This window comes from Poecile atricapillus, chromosome 5, assembly GCF_030490865.1.
Source record: "Poecile atricapillus isolate bPoeAtr1 chromosome 5, bPoeAtr1.hap1, whole genome shotgun sequence".
Classification (NCBI taxonomy): domain Eukaryota; kingdom Metazoa; phylum Chordata; class Aves; order Passeriformes; family Paridae; genus Poecile; species Poecile atricapillus.
In genome coordinates, this window is record NC_081253.1 from 14,156,346 (window position 1) to 14,178,447 (window position 22,102).

General features: G+C 38.0%; 1 protein-coding gene across 1 annotated transcript; it reads right to left on the reverse strand.

Moving 5' to 3' along the window:
- Positions 1-571: 571 nt before the first annotated feature.
- Positions 572-17,713, reverse strand: LOC131579770 (cytochrome P450 27C1). The gene is made up of 9 exons (XM_058840161.1): positions 17,390-17,713; positions 12,622-12,812; positions 10,761-10,960; positions 8,858-9,067; positions 7,428-7,591; positions 4,726-4,892; positions 3,872-3,950; positions 2,991-3,194; positions 572-688 (listed from the first exon to the last, which is right to left on the reverse strand). The coding sequence occupies exons 1-9, from the start codon at positions 17,711-17,713 to the stop codon at positions 572-574; spliced, it is 1,656 nt and encodes a 551-aa protein (XP_058696144.1).
- Positions 17,714-22,102: the final 4,389 nt, after the last annotated feature.

Here is a 22,102-nt window from a genome sequence, read left to right on the forward strand (position 1 = left end):
CATGACATAAGTTGTATTTTTTCTATCTTTACTTTTTATATTACTGGATTTTTTTTTCATACATGCAGAGTAAATGTTTTTACATATAAAAAATGATCTCATAATTTCATTGTTACATGGAAACTTCTAAAAAAACCCACTGGAGGACAAGAAACAGGAAAATACAAACTTACAGATGCAGCTAATTTCCACATATTATATAATAATCCCCTTGTTCTCAAATACACTCACTGAATAGCAGCGTGACAAAACTACTGAATGATATTGACATGTCCAAATTTACTTTGGGTTGATTTTTTTCAATGCATGTCTTGTTATTACTAGGAATTCTTCTAAATAAAAGGAGATTCCCAGTGCAAGAAGGAATTTTTTGGTATATATTTTCATATGTGTAATTAACTGTTACAGGAGAGGTAATTGCTCTTATGTACTGCTAGAACTAAGGCAGAACATAATACTTCATTATATTGTCAAATACCTACAAACCAGAGAACAAGCGTGATTTAAACTTCCACAAAATGCAAACCTGTTTCCATGAAAATTGTACAAGTATTTCCGAAACATTTGAGTTTCACTTCCTGTCAGAAAATCTGACATTGATGGAGTTTGCAGGAGTCAAAAGTCCATGAGTTTTGGCATGAACTGGTTCAGTTTTGGGAGAAATTTTGATTTCAAAATTCTGAAGTAACTGTGAACGTAAACAGGACAAGTATTAGAAAAACTGCAGAATTACCAGTGAAGAGTAGCCTTTAAACAAGAGAGCATAACAGACTGTCACAAGCAAAATATGTGTTGCCAGTTGGGCAGCGTTTAAGTACTATGATTCCCATCCAGGAAAAAAAAAAGAAGGTGTTATAAGATAAAGATTATAGTTCAAAATCTTCCTCCACTGAAGGAGGGAGGACCGAGCAAGTCCTTCCTGAAGAACTTCTACATAACCAGATTAAACAGTCTGAAGTATCAGAGAAACTGTTCAAAATCTCAAAGGTCTCTTAAAAACTTTGTGAGGTTCCTCTCTATGTGTTTTTTATTTCACTTCCTTTAGTAGCAATCAATGTGTGAAATTATTAAGAAAGCTATAGGAATCCCAATCCCATCAGACACATTTTTCTGAAAGAAGAATACCTCAGCTATCTACTTTTACACTTTCAGGCAGAAAATACTGCAACATCCTCAACTTTTCCTAATAATAAATCTCAAACACTTTTTTCTATAAATTAAGTAATGATCTCTTATCCTTGTTATTATCTTTGTCTTCCAAATATTGTTGAATTTGGCTATATTGTCTTTAAAATGCAGTGTATGGGGATAGCAGTTTATAGTTGCCTAGTGAGAATTCATCAGTTTGGTGAGACTGAGTAATTTAGCTTCTCTTTCTGACATACAAAATGCCTGCTAATGCTGCTGATATTATCTAGAATCACATAGCCTTGTCAGAATTGACCAACTTTTTACTATATCCCTCCAGTCTGTTCCTATGATACTAATATTATCCAGACAGTTGGTTATAAATTTGTATTTATGCATTTATTTCTTCTCACGGGCACTAACTTGTAACTCTTACTAGTGAATAATTTTGTGTTGCTTCTGGAACATTTCTCCTTTTTTGTCAAAATTCTATATTCACATCCCCTGATTATAACTTAATTCACAACAGCTTGGTATCCCATGAAAACTGTAAAAGTATTCTCTAATCCATCACTTGCTCTGTTAATGGAAATAACAGCCTAAATCAAATGCAGGACAGACTTTTATAGAATTTTAATTAAATGCTTTCACAGTTCAACAGCAAATATTTGATAGCCACTGCCTCCAGCTATTTCCTTTTTCCAACCAGCTGTGCATGTATTTTATGGGCACTTCCATCTGGAACAAATTTTATTAATTTAATTGAGAGAAAAACATACAGGACATGTGAACATACTTCCTGAAGTCAGAATACAAGACTTACTTTATACCCCCACATGAGGTGATCAAGTCAAAGAAAGAAATCAGACTGGTCTGAAACAATTTCTTTTTGATGAGCTCCATGTGTTTCTAATTTTAACTCACTTAAATATCATCTCTATGTTTGTAAATAGCTTGTGTGCTATTTTATTCTAGTTTCTTTCCAGAAAACAAAGCAGGTTCTCCATTTCTTCCTTGAGTGTCTTTTTCAGAAAGATGGAAGCATGTTTGTTTTACCAAGCCCCCTGGGAGAGCTCTCACTCGCAGTTCCAAAAGACAGGCACTAATTGTTCAGAGATTGCTCTAGAAGTTTACTGAAGGAAATTCAAAGAAAAATTCAATCAAACTTTCCTTTGACTACCTAAAATGGATCTAAATATTTTTATAGTTAAGTAACTATAGTTACCAAATCTTCATTATTTGATTGCACAGTCTGGACTCATTATTTGAGCTATAGGCTGTCTTGTAAATGACAAAAAATGTAGCAGCTGTTGGGAACATTTTCTTTATGATATGAACCAATCAAAAACAATGTATCTCAATATGTACTATTTATATGACTATAAATTATGTATATCTAAAATGATAATGAGTTTGAAGAAAGAACAAGAGACAGAAAAGCCCAGAACACAGAAAAATTACACTGTTTGTCGTGACATTGTGATCAATATAAGGATATAAAATCTATTTTATGTCTTTGTAAGTTCTGAATTCTTTTAACTAAAACACAGAAACTGAGCAGGTAACCATTCTAATATACATTAAGAAAGATTTCTGATTTGCTTAAAAAAACCTTCTATGTAAGCCTACTACCAAATCTATGTATTTCCTTAACAAACTTACCTTTAGTTTTACATCATGTGTACCATACCATTTTAGATAGATGTAGTTTAGATAGTATGCTACATTTCAAGCATGATTATTTTCAATTTTTAAGTCCTTGCCCCATAAGTACATTAGATACTAGATACCCAGAAATGGCATACATAAAAAAATAATACCAATTCCCTTTTCTTCTTGTAATGCTGTCACATAGTTCTAACCTGAATCAGTGCAAGATGGATTTCCAGCTCTGCAATTCTTTTTCCTATACAACTTCGAATGCCATAACCAAAGGGGATGGAGCCAAAGTTGTCCACTCTGTCCAAATTATCTTTCCTCAGCCAGCGCTCTGGTCGGAACTCATTTGCCACTGAGAAATTTTCTTCACTGTATGAAGTAGCATAATGACAAAGTGCCAGCTGTGTCTGAGGAAAAAAATTATATTTATATTTAGCTAGTTCCAATGCACATAACAAAATTTAAAAGAATTTGCAATTACTGTAATTCTGCAATAAGGGGTGATAAAAATTAGGCAACTCTGAGTAATTCTAAAGACAAAGGGATACTTCAAAAATCAAATCCCTTTCTCAATTGGTCAAAGGAAATAGTCTTCAAATTGTTTTCAGTGTTGCTGGATATATTAGAGAAGATGCAGTGGGGAAGGAAATGGCAACAAATCACAAGTACTGGGAATTGTTTCATGAAGCTGCTATGAGAAAAAGAGAGAAACTTTCTACAAAGGGAGTTAACAGACAAAGAATTAGAAAACTGCAAGAATAATGGAATTCATGCTTTTTTTATTGAATTATACCATTACACAAGTATGTTATTAATAGACCTCACCCTCAAAAATATTAAGAAGAAGTCACGATGATAAATTTCATTTGCCTGTGAGGACCCAAATAAAAAATCTCAAAACAACAACAACAAGTCATAAAATCTGTTTGTGGCATATAAATGGGTATTACTGAAATACTTTCCTCTTAATGTTCTAGCATGGTGAAATCTTTTAAAATCAATGAAGTGTATATATATTGTAGCAGATCATATTTGATTAGCAAAAATTAAACTGTTCTCTGCAGTGGACTGCAACATAACCTACCCCTTTTGGTATCAAGTATCCTCCAATGATCAAGTCTTTTTGGGTTACTCTTCCATTTCCCGGCAGTACTGGATATAACCTAGTGAGAAATATTTATTTGGAGTTCAACAGTAATAACTAATACAATTTAAAAATTTAGATTCCAATTTGCATTCGTAAATATGCTGGATGAATGCTACATTCATTTACACCAAAAATGTTTTTCAGGAGTACAGAACACCTTGGAGCTTCGAAGACTATGAATCATCTGTGAGAATATGACCATCATCTGAGAAAAGTTATTTATTAGTAACTGAAGATTGAGCTATTTGGTCTATGTATTTATTTGCTTTACACATGTGCAAGCATGAAGGTAAGTGGTCAAGCTGGCGACATTTTAGCACTGCTGCTAAAGCTGAAAAAGCTTTATTGATGCCTTCTTTAAAATCCTCTTACTCCCCTCCCCTCATCTCATGATGGACATTTAGTATAAACATATTAAAGGAAAGTATGTCACATGCCTTTAATTTAAATCAAAAAGCTTAAAATCATTGAAGTGGCACTGAAAAGTACCAGTGTGGGGAAGGAAGTTCCTACATTTTGTCACAGACTAAAGGGAAAAATCAAGCTTTTGATTCCTTACCTTAACAGACACGTCCTACATATGTGATACCACTTCTACCATACTTAGAAACATTAAATATTACATAATCTATCTTATTCATTGCTTAAGCATGCTTGGACACAATACTGCTGAAATAAATAAAAGTAGAAGAAGCAAATTGCAATAGCAACAATAAACTAAAAATGCTAAAATGGACTCAAAATCCATTAGAATAACATGGAATTAAATATTTTAATTGTCTGCTACTTACCTCAAGGTTTCTTTCAGGACAGCTCTAATCAGAGGCAATTTTGGGACATCATGGGCAACTGGAACTTGATCTTTCCTCAGCTTATTGACTATTTCCTCATAAACACGTTGCTGCACCTCTGGGTGCTTTGCCAGCAAGTATATTGCCCAGGACAAAGTAAAAGAAGTCTAAGGAAAAAAACCACAATCATCAAGCCCAACAAGATTACATTAAAAATAATCTCAAGCCAAGAAAAACAATCAGCTTTCAACTATGTGTTTTATATGTTTAAAGTTATGAAACAGGCTGGCAATGATTCACATATGGATTCAGTGGGAGTTGCCAGACTTTGCCATCTCCTCCTTCATCCCTTTTCCAGCTAAAAGTCCACCGCATATCAAAACAATCCATGTTGATATTTTCCCAGTGAAATATAAAAAGCAACAGACAAACCAAATGCAAACCCAACTATGTAAACAATATTGAAACATAAACACTCTAAACAGCAATGGATTAAGTTAGCCCTTAGTTTTCAATACACATTTCACCTTTCCTTCCAACAAAAACACTTCACAGGAAACAAAATAAGAAAATACTACTCAGAACACTTCCAACCCTTTTTAAGCATATGTGGTCCCCTCATAGCATCCATATGACAGAATAGATATCATCACTGCTATTATACTTTATCCTTTTTGGTAAGAAATGCTACACCACTACCATTTAGAATATTTTTATTTTGTGTGAAAAAGAAACAGAACACTAGGCAAGAGACAATCCAACTTAGAACACAAGAGTATTTAAAGAAACCCATCATCTAATATTTTTTCACCACAGCTGGAAAAAAAAAATAAAATATCAGCTTGTGGAAATGTCTTATTTTGGTCTTAAGATCAATTTAGAATGCAAATTCATCATAGTGATGACCTTTTACGTCATGTCTTCAAACTGGGGTATAGTGCTAGAAGTACCATTCTCATAGGCTTGTCTTGTTTTTCTTGCAATATTGAATGGCTGTGCCTTCTACAATGCAACCCAGTTCTATTCTACAGAGCTCTGTACACAGCTTCTCTGATATAAACAGTGTTCCTTCCCAGCTTCCCAGTTTCTTCATAACTTCTTATAAATTAGGACTGTTCCAGCAACAGACAAAATGCTTTGTAGCCAATAACTGCCTCACAATTCTGTTGAAAGCTTTTATAAACTAAACCTCTTTCAGTTTCTATGATAAAATGAGACCTGAATTGACAGCAGTAGGGAAAAAAAAAAAAAAGATTCCTTCAATTTTTGTTTTGTACTTGAAAATGAAGAGATCAGAAGTATTGTCCTCTCAGAAAAAGACTGCTGCCAGCTGAGAAAGCTGAGTCAAATGGAAAGGGAAATTCTTGTTGGCATGAGCATTGTCCTTTTATTTTAATGAAAAATGTCACACACTAAAAATGGAAAATTCATGCTCTGAAAGATTAGAAAATGAATGGGATTAATAACTGCGTTTTATTCAAGAACAAAACATCAAAAATGTCTGCAAACTCATAAGCCCTTGGGACATTTAACTAATGGAGTCATATTCAGCACATAAAGAAGTTTTACATATGCTCCTTATTTTGGAATTCAAAAGTGATTGCTGTTGGGGTTTTTTTGTTTTCTTTAGAAACCTTACAAACTTTCTTAAGAAAAAAAAATCTGAATTCAATTATCCAGAGAGTTTTTATTTTCTTTAAGACCATTTTACTCTTTTACTTATTTCAAACTTTTCTACTCTAAGACTATTCAAGTCCTACATACCACTTCTTTATCAAATTAATAAAATTTCTTTTAAAAATTTGTTCAGTAACAATCATCTATAGTAATAGAGTTCATTGATATTCTAAATAACTCTGTATACATTGTACATACAATATCTCATCTTTCTTTTTTGTTATTCTTCCAATTGTCATGCTGCAGTCAGTACTGAGCCACACTGATTTCATATGACAGGAATGAGCAGGGAAGATACATGCACAGCATTAATGTTACTTCAAATGGTCTGTATGGCAAATCAGAAGAATGAAGAATGAGAGACACTTGAAACACATTCCTAGGCGTTCACATACTGAATACACCAGCCCCATTAGTCCTGAGCCTTTACACAGCTCTTTGCCTCAGCCTGACTCTGTGTTGCCACCACAAGCAGGGGTAGAGTGAACTTATGCCTTATCCACATCATTGCTGGCCTAACTTCTCCCTCTTAATGCATGCCAGCAGAAAGCAGGTATCTGATCCATAATGTGTGTTCCAGTTGGTTTAACTAGCCATACATGAAAATCCTTTACCAAACTCCTCACATGAGTTTATTGATCTATTTTTTTCACATTAACTTTCAGCTGACTTTTCTACTGTGGTTTATCTCAAGTAGCACCAACACCAACCTGATAAGTAAACTATGAAAAGAAAATGCTTGAAATACAAGCTGAATGCAAAGACAATTGCTATTTTATCTGTTCAATAAACTGTGGAACAGACTCTCAAGTGGTGGATTCCTGTAAAACACAGCTAGAGCAGTGATTTCATTGCAGTGGAGAGATTACACAGTACAGGAAGTATTTTGTATCACTTTAAAGGTGTCATGGCTTCAATGTGTTAAAATTACATCCTTACAAACAACGTAACCCCTGTGAAGAGATCTGCCAGTGATACTGGTTTACAAAAATACCTATGCACGAGAAAAAAGGTTACAAGCTTACTGTGTCCACTCCTGCCAGCAGCATTTCAGTCATGTTGGCATAGATCTCTTCCAAAGTAAGTTCCTTACTCACTAGGAGGTGTGTAAGTAGCCCACCATTCACTACTTCTCCTTGGTCCAGCTGAGACTGAATAGCCTTCAATTTGTTGTCAACATGGATTTGACCTTTGGGATTCAAAAAAATTGTTAAGCCTCCATTTTTATTTTTCTGCTGGTTCCATTCAGTAACCACATTTCTCACACTATACTGCACATCCAGGGGGAAAAAAAAAAAACCCTTAAGTAAAAATCTTAGAGTGGTGGTGGAGGTCCTTGGGTACTCATGGAAAGGGAAGACTGAGCTGTCAGGAGCCTTGGTAGCTCACAGCATGAGAATGCTGAGAATAAAGAAATGACACAAGAGACTTCAGTTCCCTTCCTCTAGAGAAGCTCGAGGACAAGTTTTTATGCCCACCTGGCTTGTCTCCTGATGACTCTGCAAGAAGATGCTAGCAAGCATCTCTACAAGATGCTAGCAGCAACCAGAAGGTCAAAGCCACAGAACTTAATTACTCTGAAGACAAAGATGAGGAGCATCTTTTGTTTTGAAAAACAAAAAGTCAAAAACTTCAGTGAATGACACACTGAGCAATTTCACCTACAGTTCCATGTATACTCTAGTGACTGCAAACAGCATCTTTAGTCAAGCAAGGGATTTAAGAAGATAAAAACTCCTCAGAAAGTTAATGGTTCACAGAATGAACTTAGAAAAAAATGAAAATCCAGCTCTCAATATCTGAGAGAGAAAAGGGTTCAAATTTTTTTAACACTCAAGAACATTAAAAAAATAAAATTGCAAAGACAACTCCTTCTTCCTCCTTCCTTCTTACATGAACTTATATGAAAACTGATTCACAAAGTAGCCTGGAATGTTTTATTTACCAAAGAAACACATAATGGAGTACATCAATGTATTTCAATGTCACCTTATACACTTATGTATATATATAAATCAACTTTATGAAGTATTTAATTAATTTCCAGAGCCCAGTTTATTAACTTTCTAGTTAGATTTACTGGTGATTATTTGTCAGGGTGCTTAATTAAAATTTTGCTGAAGTCAACAAAACTGCCCTCATTAAAATTGAAGTGGTTTAAGATAAAACCTTGGCAAAGCACTTGGATCTGGAGTGGCAAATGGGTGCTGAAACAGATGAAGATACATAAAGAAAGAACAGTATAAAATAGGAGAGTTTTGAAATTTACTGGTAAAGTTGGTTTTCAGCAGAATATTTTTAAAAATAATTCCCCTGGCCAGTCTGTATTTAATATGAAACTTACTTCTGCCACAAAGTCTTCTTAAAATTTTAGAAGAGAAATGCAGCTTGTCCCGTTCAAACACACACAGAACCTGCAGAAATACAGCTGAACTTTTCTACTACTAAATCTTACTAAATTTGAAGAGTCCATCCCAGGATCTGCAGAACTCTCTCCAGGGTTTTGGAATAAGTGGGCGAAGCCATTTGGGAATAGCACCTGCATACATAGTGGTCTTAAACATGCTAAACATCAATTCCAGAGCCTCAATATATTCAACAGTCTGCTGTGGAATGTTGTTTTCCAGGCAGCCCAACCGGCATTCATACAGAATAGTTGCCACACCTGCACATAAAAAAATGAAAGAATTGTCTATACACATGCATTAATACATATTAATAATTTAAGGAATTAAATAACATAAAATGAAATTCAAAACACAGTAAAACAGCCCAGCTAAACACTGCAGCAAGAGAGTAGTTGCTATGTCAATAATGCTCAGCATGAGAAGAGACAGGAATTCCACCAGAAGTAGAGCAGCCTCCAGCCTGTTCACTGTGTTTTACACTGCACTACAAATCCTGAGCCTGCCCTGTTGGCCTCTGAACACACAGGGACACACAAGTCCAAAGACATTTCTGATAACTGGTGACAACGCAGGAGTTTCTACCAGTGGCTGTGTCTGTCATCAGCAAATGGATATTGAGTCTGTGCAAATGGATAAAAAGCTTGCACTCCAGAGTGCTTTACTGCACACACCATTCTCCACACAGCCCTAAAAAACAGAAAGTGTGACACTGTTGCAAGTGACAATGTTGACTGTCTCTTGTTCTGACTTGTAATTTTCACAGATCTTTTTCTGCAGTACTGTGGGCATCCCCACTAGAAATTATCTTTGCTTACAAAAATAATTTTAAAATTTGATTATTTTCAACTTGCTCTTCCTTTCCTAATTTTCCTCCATGGGAAGATTTTTTCTGTGCCTTTTCTTTCTTGTGTGCCTCTTTCAGAAACTGCTAGTTCTTCTACAGCCTCTTGCTGCTTACTAGGTCCTTTCAAAGAAATCTTATGTATTGGTTCCCTGAACAGTTACGGGGTAAGTTAAATAAACAGCAAGTCATGTGGAAAATAAGTGTGTGCCAAGCACAATTATAAAAGAAAAAATAAAAGAATGCTAAGAATTTAAACTAACCCATCAGTTATAGTGAATCTGTAAGCTCATAGTTTGAAATTCCATAAACTGGTAGTTAAATGCCATTTTTAGACACTATTAATGTGAAACAGACCAAGCAGGCAGCCAGCAATTTGACACATCTTCATAAGTGAGCAATTTGGAAATTCTTCAAATCCCAAATTACTCAGCTGCCTGTCAGAAAAGAGTACCAATGATTTTAAAAGACATTACATTCAACAAGATTAGAAAAGAAAGTTAAAGAAATACATGAAGTATGTATCACTGAGATTTCTGTAAGAACAAAGGAAATGCCATACAGGCTCAGTCCAGGGCTTCATTCAGCATTCCTCTCATTAATGGTAGCCAGTGGCACATGATCTTAAGGCAAGCATAACAATCCCACACTTGGCATCTGTAGGCAGGGAAAGGCAGTGTCTTTTCCCACATTAAGCTACGAACTCAATTTAGATGCATCACATGGGGATTCCTCATTGGAATTTGGCTGGTGTACTGTGAAATTAACATGTCTTAGAAGCCATCTGTTAGAAGGTCAGCACCCTTATTCTTGAGAAATAAATAGAGAAATATGGAATACTGAGACTGTTCAAGTCCCTGATTGAACATTTTACCTATACATCAGCATTTCCATAGGAATTGCTCCTTCATACAATGTATCAGGTCTTTGAACTTTGCAAAGAAATTCTACTGATACCCACTGCACTAACTAGAAGGACACATGAATACAGACTATCAAACTTCCCTTTTCAGATTAATCACAACAGGGCACAGTCATTTGACAGACATGCCTAACCACAACCACACTGCTTTACATCCATTTTCTTTACAGATCCAGCCTGGGCTTACCTTCCATTGAATACTTGAAGAAAAGGTTGTTAACATTGGTCACTGTTTCCCCATCCTCCTCTTGACTTCTGAGGGTGTGGATTCTTTTAATTAAGTCTGTGATAACTTCATTGACTCCTTCAGAGTAAATAGCCACGTCTTTGGGTTTCAGAATTTTTTGCCTTAGTACACTTCTCATTTTTAGCCATTGCTCCCCCTCCCTAGAAGAAATTATTAATAATGTCCGTATGTAGTTTTCCTTAACAATCATCAGCCGGGTAAGAGCTCTGCAACCATACTGTTTGTGATTTTTCATGTCAAATGAAAACAAATGGTAAAATGAAAATTATGATAATGTATGTTTTGTATTATGCTCCTACAACTTTATTCTGCATTTATTGCATGTCCACATTAAATTTCAGTGTCACAACATGTATGTTAAGGTGTAAATCAATCTCTGGGGTGAGTGACAGAACTTGCCCACTCAGTATTCTGAATTTGACAAGTGTCCCTAGTCGCTACTAGTCTGCTAGTAGCGGCTAATGCAAGAAATTAGTAAAATAGTCTATTAAAATTACTTTTAAATAAATATCTGAATAGATAGTCTGCAAAATTGCTTTTACACAGAACCAGTACTTAATTACCAAGCAAAAATATCACATTCATATCTGACAAATCAACAGCTTGAGCTGGTACCACAATTTCCATTACTGATAAATCACTTTCAGCTACCCCAGTTCTAAACCTACAAAGTAATGAGAACAGACCTACCTGTAGAGAAACAGCTTTCAGCTACAGATTCTGCTTTAGCTGATCCATGCATGGAAACCTTTTTGCTGAAGACTAAAAATCTGGAATTTAGTATCTACATGCTCCATATCAACGGAGTACTTGGGAAAAGTGGTTCCAGGAATACCTTTCCATTCCTTATGAAAATGGGCAATTATGTTTTATGTGTTTATTTTAAATTGTTGTATTTCCCATTACTTTTTTTTTTTTTTTTTTTACCAGGAGCAATGCCATTGCAAGGCACAGAAACTTATTGGCCAGCAGAAGAATTTGATGTCTTTAACAAATATTTCCTGAGTCTTCTGATTTAAGATCTCTTTTCACTAAGTATCAAGAAACTGTTAGTTAGAGTCTCAACTGCAGCTTAAGATTTGAGTCTGCAGTGCAATACATAAAGCCTTTTGCTACCATGAAAAAACAGACTGCCCATGACTCAGGAAATTAATTTCCCTCTAAATAAACATCCTATGTCAGTGGGGACTGTGAGTAGTTCCCAGTGGCAATTAACCACACCCACATGCGCTGCCAGGTTATGCAAGCTGTACAGACAGATAACTCCTCTGGAATCAGCCAGATTCAAAAATATCTGTGTGGGGATGCACTACAGTGTGAACTGACCATTCTCTATGTTAGTCTATGGAGGGGGCATTTCAGTGAACCGTAAAGCTAAAACAAAAATTTGAGCCAACAATTCCACACACACACTGCCAACCAGATGGAAGAGTCTAGAACTGATGCAATAAAGCCACATTCATGCAGTGCAATGCCAAAGCTAGTAAGCTCTATTCTGTAAAACTGTTTGCAGGTAAGTGAGTCAGCTCAGACAACTCCAGTTGATACACATTCCCAAAGAATGTCTTCACGTAAAGTAGCTCACTGCACATTCAACTACACATCATTACCATCCCTTTGAAACTTCACAGCAGAACAAATGCACAGCATTCACCACAGATACCTGCTCTCTTCCCCCCACTAGACGCACAAATTTCCCCACACAGAAAAGCCTGCTTTCCCAGATGACTTGTACAGTCTTTCAGAAAACCACTAAACTTGCACAAGAAAACAAGGAAAGTGAAGGACTAACAACACTTACGCAGAAATGAGCCCTGTGGCTCTCCCCCGTAAATCTCTGTACTCTTGCCAGGATTCCATGTTGGCTCTTTGTGGTGCTCTGCCTTCTGCTCGGAGGACTTGAGCAACCATATCTCGATCTGCAATGGATACAACAAACTGGGGACCAAAGTGGGACTTGAAGATCTTTCCATATTCCTGAGTGTGTTTTTGCTACAGCATCACCAACAAAGAGAAACAGAAGCCAAGTATTACTAAGGAAAACTACCACAAAAGGAAACTGACAATTTGTCATACACAATCTCTCACATCTAAAATTTGATCCCCAGCATTCTAGTCAAGGAACAGTTTGAAATGTCAGGAGAAGCATCTAAGCATTACTGTGAAATATTCACAAAGAAAACAGAGAGGTCACAGGGTTCAGGACCCTGACTGAAAAGACCCAAAGCTCTAAGGCAGAGCGTAAGTGAAACCAAACACTGAGAAGATGAAAGGACCTGGTGCACTTTAAAACACATCCCTTCAGATCAAACAGGTTAGAAAGAATGTCTGCAAAAATGAAAAACGTGGAAGCATATAGGGTTAAATTACAAGCATAATACAAAGATATAATTTAATATCGTGTGTAATAGCTACTTATTCTATTTAATTGCTTATTAAAAACTTTGTATGAGTTTATCACACCTAACCAAGAATAATGACAGCACAACAGCCTAGTGAAAAGCTGCATTTTGGAACAGATTTGTCAGCAGTGAACTTGAGAGAGACATATGCTAATTCTGCAAAAGAAAGGAAGAAATGGGGTCTTATTCTTGCAGTAGAGTTTATTGGGTGGTTGATCCACAAATCATGTGATTCAGGCTGGAGGCAAACAAGAAGATTGGAAATTAATAAAGAGGATGGGAAAACATTGAACTGTGTATATATATTAAACCAAACAAACAAAACCAACCCAAAAAGTTTACCAGTAAGATTGCACTATCCCTGTCCCATGAAATGTTACTGATTATTTAAATTAATTTTCATTCTGACATGGTCATGAAGTGAAACTCTCAATTTTTACTAATTCACTTGGAGTTGAGGTACATTCTCATTTCAGAGGGAAAAAACCCCAGCAAAACTGCAAAGCAGTTATTAAAAAGATAATCAATTTTAAAGCCTTTATTTCTGGTTAAACTATTAAGACAAGTTAAACTGACCAAAGTTTAACTTTGACACACTACCTACATTCTAATCTAAAGACATCTGCACAGAGAATTATGCTGATTGTAAACCAAAGATGGTTGACACCAACTACACTTGTGAAAGTCTAGTATTGACCCAAGATTAACTTAGGTGAAATATATTTTATTCAATCTTAGTTACAGAAATGAATTGTTTAATTGCCAACAATAAGTTTAAGACACATGAATCACTCTTCAGAATATGATACCAAGTGCACATAAAATTGTAATTCTTTTTGTCTAGTTTCCAAATAAAACATGAGTTGTGCAATTGTGGTCTCTGCCAGTCACCTCTTAACTACTTTTGGAACACAATGGCCAACTTCAGTCTAAGTTCTAAAGGTCTCCCAAAATTATATACTTACCATTTTCAAAAATCAGCTTCTGGATTCATATGAGACACATGTATTAGTCATCCTGATGCGTGAAATGCTACAGCAGAAAGTCAGTTGTCATTTCTGCTTGGTCTGCTCCTAACCAGCACCACAGATGGAGCAATGTATGAACAAGCACTCCCAAAACCCAATTTCTTGCCTCAAAAATAGTTCAGGGATACTGAATTTGGAGGTCGTAACTTCAAGAGTATGTGTGTCGAAAGGAAAGCATGTGTTGGGAAAGGAGTACAGCAAGGAAAAATCAGTGGAGTGAGTGGGATACAGGCCACCAGTCACAGAAAAATGGTTCAACAAATTTTTGGTATTTATGGAGCAGTTTATGATTTTCACTGATGGTGAGGTTTAAATGGGACAACAAATTTCAAAAGAAAATAAATCAAGTGACAAGCTATCCAATCAAATAAATTAAATACTAGTCTTAAACCAGAAATGAACAAGGACAAAGTATTTGGACATCCCTTTCTTTCAATAGATGGAACATCATTCTATCAACTTGATGTATAAAACAATGCCCAGGATTTCTATTTCCGTGTTTTCTATCACATTGTAGGTTTTTCTTTCCCTTGTTCCAAACCTTGAAAATGTTCTGCTCTAATGCCTCACATACCACTCTCACATCAGTCATTCTTTCACACATCATAAATTCAAACTGCCAGCATCCTAAGCCCTCCCTCCTCACCTTTCTTTTCTTTAGCCTTGCATAGCACTGATGAGACAAAGGAGATCCAACCCCATCAAATTTAGAATACTTTCCCTTTGTCATAATTGCTGTAGGCATTACTACTTTGGCCAGGACTAACTGGAATCATGTTACTGAGAACAGAACCTCCTTTGTGAAAAAGCACTCAGCTTCCCCACCCCTTCTGCATATAGCGCGCAAATATTTGTGTGCACCAAAGGACATCGTTTAAGTAGCTGTGCTGGTTCCCAAAGCGTTTGGGATTAATTCATTCCTCATGTTCACTGTATTGTTAAATTTAACAGACTTAAATTTAATGCCTACTTGCATTCTACATGTAGGCAAACAGGGCATCCTGTGATTCTTGAGACTCTAAGCAGAATGAAAACTAATATTATATTGCGACTTCTTCTTATCCTTCCTCACACTTTCCTTTCTAGGAATAGTATTCACTAAAGAAGAAAACACCCATATCAGTTAATGGCAGTGAAAAGGATATACTATTTAGTATGTCTTATATTCTTTTTAATATTTTGAATAATTTTCACCGTTCTGACAGTGAAAGAACTTGAATCCAGTGGTAGCATCTTTTTTAGTGTTAGGAAACTATGATGAGTACCTCTCAAATTCTGTACACCACCACAGAGTCAGAGGAAAAAAAGAAACGGAATGAAACAAAAAGCTTTAGTTTTCTTCAGGTTTCATCTGCTTGTGTCTCGGTTAGCAAGCAATCAAGCTGAGCAATTCATCATTAGCAATCTGATCTGGCTGCCATGGAATCTAGCATAGATCCTAACATTTCTTCTTAAAAATCTAAATCGTAAATATAAGAAAGCTGGACAAAACTAAGCAACTTATGTGATTCTCTTTTTTTCTGTCACCTGCCTCTTTCTGGTGTTTTTAGGCCCTTTGTAAATCTTAACTTTCAGGTTTTGGTTCTCAAATAATTTAAAATTCTATTTTCTTTCGTTTCCCTTTTCTACTATTATTTCCCTTTCTCGCTCTTCTTCCTGAAATTTCAGTAATTTTCAGGCAGCAAACCTCTTGGGGCTGACTGTGAATTTATTCCTAGCGATTTGGGAAAGGTCACTAAGAAAAACAAAATAACAAAATAACCCCATTTGAGGTATTCCCAACGGTGTACTGCCGATGGAAAGCTTATGGATCCACAGCTGCAAAAGAGTGGAAAACACAGCTTTCCTCCCTTCTACACAAAGTGCTTCCTTTAGAATCGCTTGGACTACACGGGGAAAGGGCCCCAGGAGATGCACTGTGACTTTTCAGGAATGAAACCCACATGTTTGGCCAAGCAACCAGAAGAATTTATCTCTGGATAGCGACAGCCTTACGGTAAGAGCGCTGCCCGTGCCAGCATCCCCGAGACGCTGCGCAGAGGAGGAGGATCCTGGTCCACGCAGCTCCCGCAGGAGTAACGCGCCTCACCCGCCCTCACCAGGTGCGACCGACCGAGGGGACCCGCCGCGGTCCGCGGGACGCCACAGCACTGCAGGTGCCCAGGCCAGAGGACGCTTCTCAAGCCCCACCCGGTCTCTGGTTGGCTTGACCGCCTCCCCCCGCTCCAGCTCCGCCACACGCCAGGTGACAGGAGCGGCTCTCGCCCGCCTCCCTCCGTCCCTCCCCTCAGGCCGCCATCCGGCCCCGCTTCCCGCCACCCTCTCCCCTCCCCCGCTCCAATGTGGCGGCCGGGGAGGGGGTGGCAGGGCCGCGGGGCCTGTGGCCGCTCCCGGGCCGGAGCCTCGCCCCCCCGGCAGGGTTCAAACCGCCCGCCTCCCGCCGAAGGGACGGGGGCGGCCGCCGGGGGCCGGCCAGCGCTGACGGCAGCGGGGCCAGGCGCATCTACCGCCCCCTCAGGGCACCGATATAGGCAAAGTGTATTTACGTAAGGGGAGGCCGGGGTAGGAGAGACAAAATGGTCCCTGAACGCGGCGGAGCAGCGCCGGGCCGGGCTGAGGGAAGGGCAGCGGCCGAGGCGCCTCAGCCGCGGCAGGGCTGGGCGGCCCCGGCTGCCGGCACAACCTCGCCGCACGGGTGGGTGCTGCGCTCTAAGAGTCCGGGTAAACTTCCCAGCCCTGCCCGCCAAAAATAAGCCATCTGCAAGCTTGTGAAACAGCCCAGTTAAAAAAAAAAAAAAAAAAAAAAAAAAAAAGGTACTTTTTTTTCAGCTTGAGGCGCCTCCCCGGTGGTTCAGAACGCGCACAAAGATGCGCGGGGAGCGCTGGCAGCGCTGGCAGGGGCCGGAGCACGGGGAACCGGGATCCCCTGGGAAACAAAACTGCCGGAGCCTCCGGTGCTGCGGGAATTGGAGTGGGGAATCCCCCGAAAGCCGGCTGTCCCCAGCGGGGAGGCGGCGCCGCGATGCCCAGCTGCGGTGCTGCTGACCCGGCGATTCACCAGCGCTTTATGAGGGGAGGAAAGGAAAGGTTTAAGTAATCGTGGCGTGATTAAAGCATTATATACCCGAGGGAGCTGTACCTGGATTTCATGAATGCGGCCGAAGCCGTCCTTCCAGAAGAACTCGTAGAGGTTGTAGAGGGTGTTGGGTCCGGGCATTTCGTGCAGGCTCTTCACCCTGCCCAGGCGGCGCGGGGGGGGCTCCAGCAGCTCCGCTCCGCGCCCCTCGCCTTTGTTCCCCGCCGCCGCCCGCGGGCTGCTCCGCACCTCCAGGGACTGGCTGCTGCACAGCCGGGGCTGCCCGGGAAACCTGCAGCTGGCAAAAAGCGCCTGGTAAAAGTAAGTCCTCTCACATTCAAGTGTCTGCTTGCATTTCATCGTCAAAACTCTGGTGAAGAAAGACATGTCTTTTAATTTCAGAAGGGTCCACTTTGCTCCTGCAGCTGCTTTTTATTTGGTTGCTCTTTCTTCAGTGCCTGCTTTAACTTGTACAAGCAGCACTTCTCCAAACTCTTACTGCATGAGCATCAGTTTACACAGACCATTATTTAACGCTCCCTCCCCTAGGGCTGGAAAAGGGGGGTGGGTCTGGGATGAGACTTGAATAGAACGAACCTATTATTTTGTATAATTCAAATCAGATAAATTTACCCATTATACATGCAGCCAAATTTCATTTTTTGCCTGTTTCACCCATTAGTTTGGTGAAAAGCTTACCCCATCTTTCTCCTATTTTAAAAAGGCAGGATTAGGCCTATTTTTTCCTGTGGCATTAATTCATTCCCTTGTGTTAGAAAATAGTGTATTTTTTGTAAAAAATTCTCCTAGAGCCGTTCATTATGCTGTAACATATATGCAAATCATTTCTGCATCCACATGTAAGTAGCACAGTAACCTTACAAAAAATTCCTGTAAATTACAATATTCAGAGATGTTATTTGTATTTCAGAATGATTTATCTTTTGGTCAGGATATACTCCATAAGCAGCTTGTGTCAACTTTTGTAGAAATCTACACCATTTAGAAAGTATTTGTGTTATTTTCATATGTATTTCTGTATAATTCCAAAGGTGTTAATGATTATTTGTAAAATGTTGATTAATTTCAGAAATTTTGTGGAAGAGACTATCTTGGTGTTTAAGTGAATCAGACACTCAGATAAAATTTGAGGACAGAGGAAAGTCTCAAGGAAGATCCACATTTCTAGAACAGAATTATGAATAAACTGCTGGAAAAGTAAATCTACTAAGCGTCAAAATTACTAGCTTTTGTTTTCCTTATTTACATTCACTTTGAATTTGAGGCTGTTAAGCTCTGTGCTGCTTAAGCTCTGTGTACATGCTTACTCTGAGCACTGATAACTCCACTGAAACAAATTACTCTGAGGTTAGACAAGCCCATCAGTCTTTATGGATACAGCTGTAAATATTAAAGGAATAAAATCTATCAAAGTATTTGCTGGTTTAAGCTAAAATAATGTCTTTGAAATGGACTTCATCATACTTGAAAGGGTCCAGAGAAGAGCAACAGGAAAAAGAAATGAAAAGGTTTTTAAAAACTACATAAGAAGGTTGAGAGACATTTCATCTGGGAAAGATGACTACTACAACCATAACAACAGCCTACAGATGTGTACATCATTTGTTTAAAAAAAAAGGTGTGCATCAGAGAGAGAAGAAAGAAAATAATTGGCTTAGTTTGCAGCTACAGATTTCTTGATTACTTTTTCAGGTAGCCTTGGTACATCACATTTCAGGTAGCCAAGGCATCACAGGACATTATGTACTTGCTATCACTGAGCTTTGCAAGAACATCACCAGGGAACCTCTGAAGTTTTCCTTTATACATTTCTATGTAGTGTAGCTACATTATTTCTTTGATACTTATCTAAAGATAGAGAATTCTCCCTCTGGAGAGAAACAGTTACACAGATTTTTAAATTATGTTAACATTGTAATTTCTAGATTGATGGAAGGAATATGTGAACCCTTCCTAGAAAATCCTGCTCACAGCTATCAGTGTGGTTGTTTTTGTTTTTTTTTTTAATTTGGAGTCATACATGATTAAGGTAAAGCATCTGCTGCTATTAATGTGCTAATGAGATAAACTTAGATACATTATGCTGTAAAGGTTACAGTTTTTCAACTGGGTAGTAGCTTTCTCTGTATCTTTTTCTGGTTTCCCTACCTGGAATAGTCCACTATTTTCCCCTGCTACCCCTTTTCCATGAACATCATTGTAGGACATTGTTTCTAGCCAGGATACTTGAAAAAGCTTCTGAAGCTTTATCCTTTAAGTACTTCGTCAGAACAGTACCTGATTTCCTTCTGATGAATTTCTGGAGGTGGCAGTAGTCCCAGCATAGGAACTATATTGTATAACCCTATCTGCACTCAGTTTACTTATTGTTAGATTTCTGTTTGTTTGCAGTAAAAATGGTCTGAAACACAGACCCCATTTAAAAAACTCAACATGCAAACACTCAGACAATCTGTGATTTCAGTGGAACAGGGAGCTCACCTGGCACAGCCCGTAAAGCAGCTCCAGACATACAGATCTCATTACTGGAAAACCTCAGCAAATTTTCAATACCAGTCACACATTTTGTGATTACCAACTATTAAGTTTATATGTGCAGCTTATACAATTACAGTAGAGCGAAATTAATGAAAATATTCTAGCAATCCATTGTGCTACATCTCCTGAGGAATTGGATGCATTCTCTGCTGTCTATATAGACTGCTGTTGGGTTTTAAAACGACACTCAGAAGTATGAGGTCTGAAACAGTTTATTTCATTAGTCACGTGCAGATGTTTATTACAGTAAAAAAAAAAATCACCTAAAATTACAGAAAACCTGAAAGAAAAATCCCAACCCCCACCAAAATACAAGCCCAATGTATAAAATTAATGTTGAATAGGCTTTTATACTTGCTCTAGTTTTAAAGAAGGAGTAGAATGTGCCATTTGAGAAGAGTCCTGACCCAGGAACTTTCTGTGAGACACCTCCATTACTGCTTACCATCTTGTAATTTTGTTACAAGGAGACATCAGTGTTTGATAAACAAAGCCAAAACCACACCATCCCGAAGAATTTCCAGAGTACATTATTGGCAATGGCAGAGTGTAACAAAGAACAAAATTAGAGTAGAAAGTGGCAATGCATTAATGATTAAAATTGCCAGATTTCTTTGATATAACAGAAGGATTTAAAGGGGTGTAAAGGTGCCATTATGCAAATCTGTATAGAGCACCTTCCTTGCACAAAAGGAGATGAATGGATTGACATCCACAGAAACAATTTTTTTGTAATGCAGGTGGTGGCCCAAAGGTAGGTGTTTTTTGGCCAATGGGCCAAAAATATTTATAAATAATAGATATTCATAGGCAGCTTGCCAGAGGGAGTAGAAATTCAGAGCCACTAAAAGATGCAGCTCTGATGCACTATCAAAACATTACAATAATTATCAGTAATACCATGGCAACCCATCAGTGCAGATACAAGTTTCCTTTTCTTTGTAAACTGTACAAAAAGAGTACTCCAGACAACAAGAGCCAAATTGTAAGGTGGTTCAATAGCTGAATACAGGAAAGGAATGTTTATGAATGTGGTGTGGGCTACCACAACATGGAATGTGTAATTAAATCATTCACTTCTCTTTGCTCTGCCAGATCATAATTATGTGGTTCTGTTTGACTTTCACATTAGAGTTTTAGTGTACATAAGTGCCACTAGTGTTCCTTCTTTACCGACACACTTCGCATCCTTACTACTGCAGAATCTGAGTTAGAGGTCAAACTTGCAAACTGCAGAATGTTCAGTAGTCAACATTATGAGTAAACACCAAAATTTACGTGACAAGAGACAATGAAACTGAAATAAGTTTCCTAGTATAGACCTGAAAAAGAGAAAGGAAGAATAAAGGAAAGGAGCCAACAAATATTTGAAAGAGCCGAAGAGGGTGAAAGGTTTAGAGGATAACCTGAAGTGGTGGAGGGGCTTGGCTTTGTCTGGTCCCATTTTCCTCCCAAATATGAACACAGACTTGTTTCAGGTAACAGAAGTCCAGTAGTAGTGACACAGAGTTCCCAGGAATAATGGTGACTATAGTGCCCATTCTACAAAACCTCCTTGCAATCCACATAAAACCACCAAACCATAAAGAAGGGAGGAGTTATGCCATCAGCATAGGCCAGCCAAAACACATTTATGTGACTTAAAAGATAAATATTTTCTCCTACTTTTACAACCTACCAGTATATATATTTATCAGATATCTTAACACCAACTTGGAAACACACGCAGAGTTCTTTAAATTTAAACAATGACGTTTGTCCTAGCCTGTTGGTCCTTGGAGTCTGAAAATATGTTTTATGTAACAAGTCAGTTGGGACTTATGTTATTTCAAACAAGTTGGAGCACATGCCTCTTCACAGCAGACATGCTTCAGTTTTAGTTGACTTTTGCTATGTAACGGGATCACAGTATAAACTAAACTTGGCTTATTGATAATTTAGATTATGTATTATTTTTGGATAATTTGTCTTCAAAACCGCAGTCCTGCTGTTCTCTCAGTCTAGACCCCCTAATGGTCTGATTAACTGTACTTTGTTACCTTCGTTTAGTTATTCCTAAATCCAATTTAAACTTGCCCTCCTCTTTGCATGAACTCTCACAAAGTTCAGCCGAAGCTCTTTATTACAATAACATTGGTATTCAGAGGCAATGGTTACATTATCATCTTACCAGGAATTCTGTTTTCTTAGAATTATTCTCACCTTTTAACAGTCTTG

What these genes read in the sequence shown, in the direction of transcription:
- LOC131579770 (XM_058840161.1), bottom strand. Translation starts at nt 17,713, where the DNA reads ATGTCTTTCTTCACCAGAGTTTTGACGATGAAATGCAAGCAGACACTT. An exon ending in GGATGGACTCTTCAAATTTA is followed by an intron (nt 7,592 to 8,857) that starts GTAAGATTTAGT and finishes TGAATCCCAAAG; the next exon opens with GTCAAATCCATGTTGACAAC. An exon ending in TCCATCTTGCACTGATTCAG is followed by an intron (nt 689 to 2,990) that starts GTTAGAACTATG and finishes TTACGTTCACAG; the next exon opens with TTACTTCAGAATTTTGAAAT.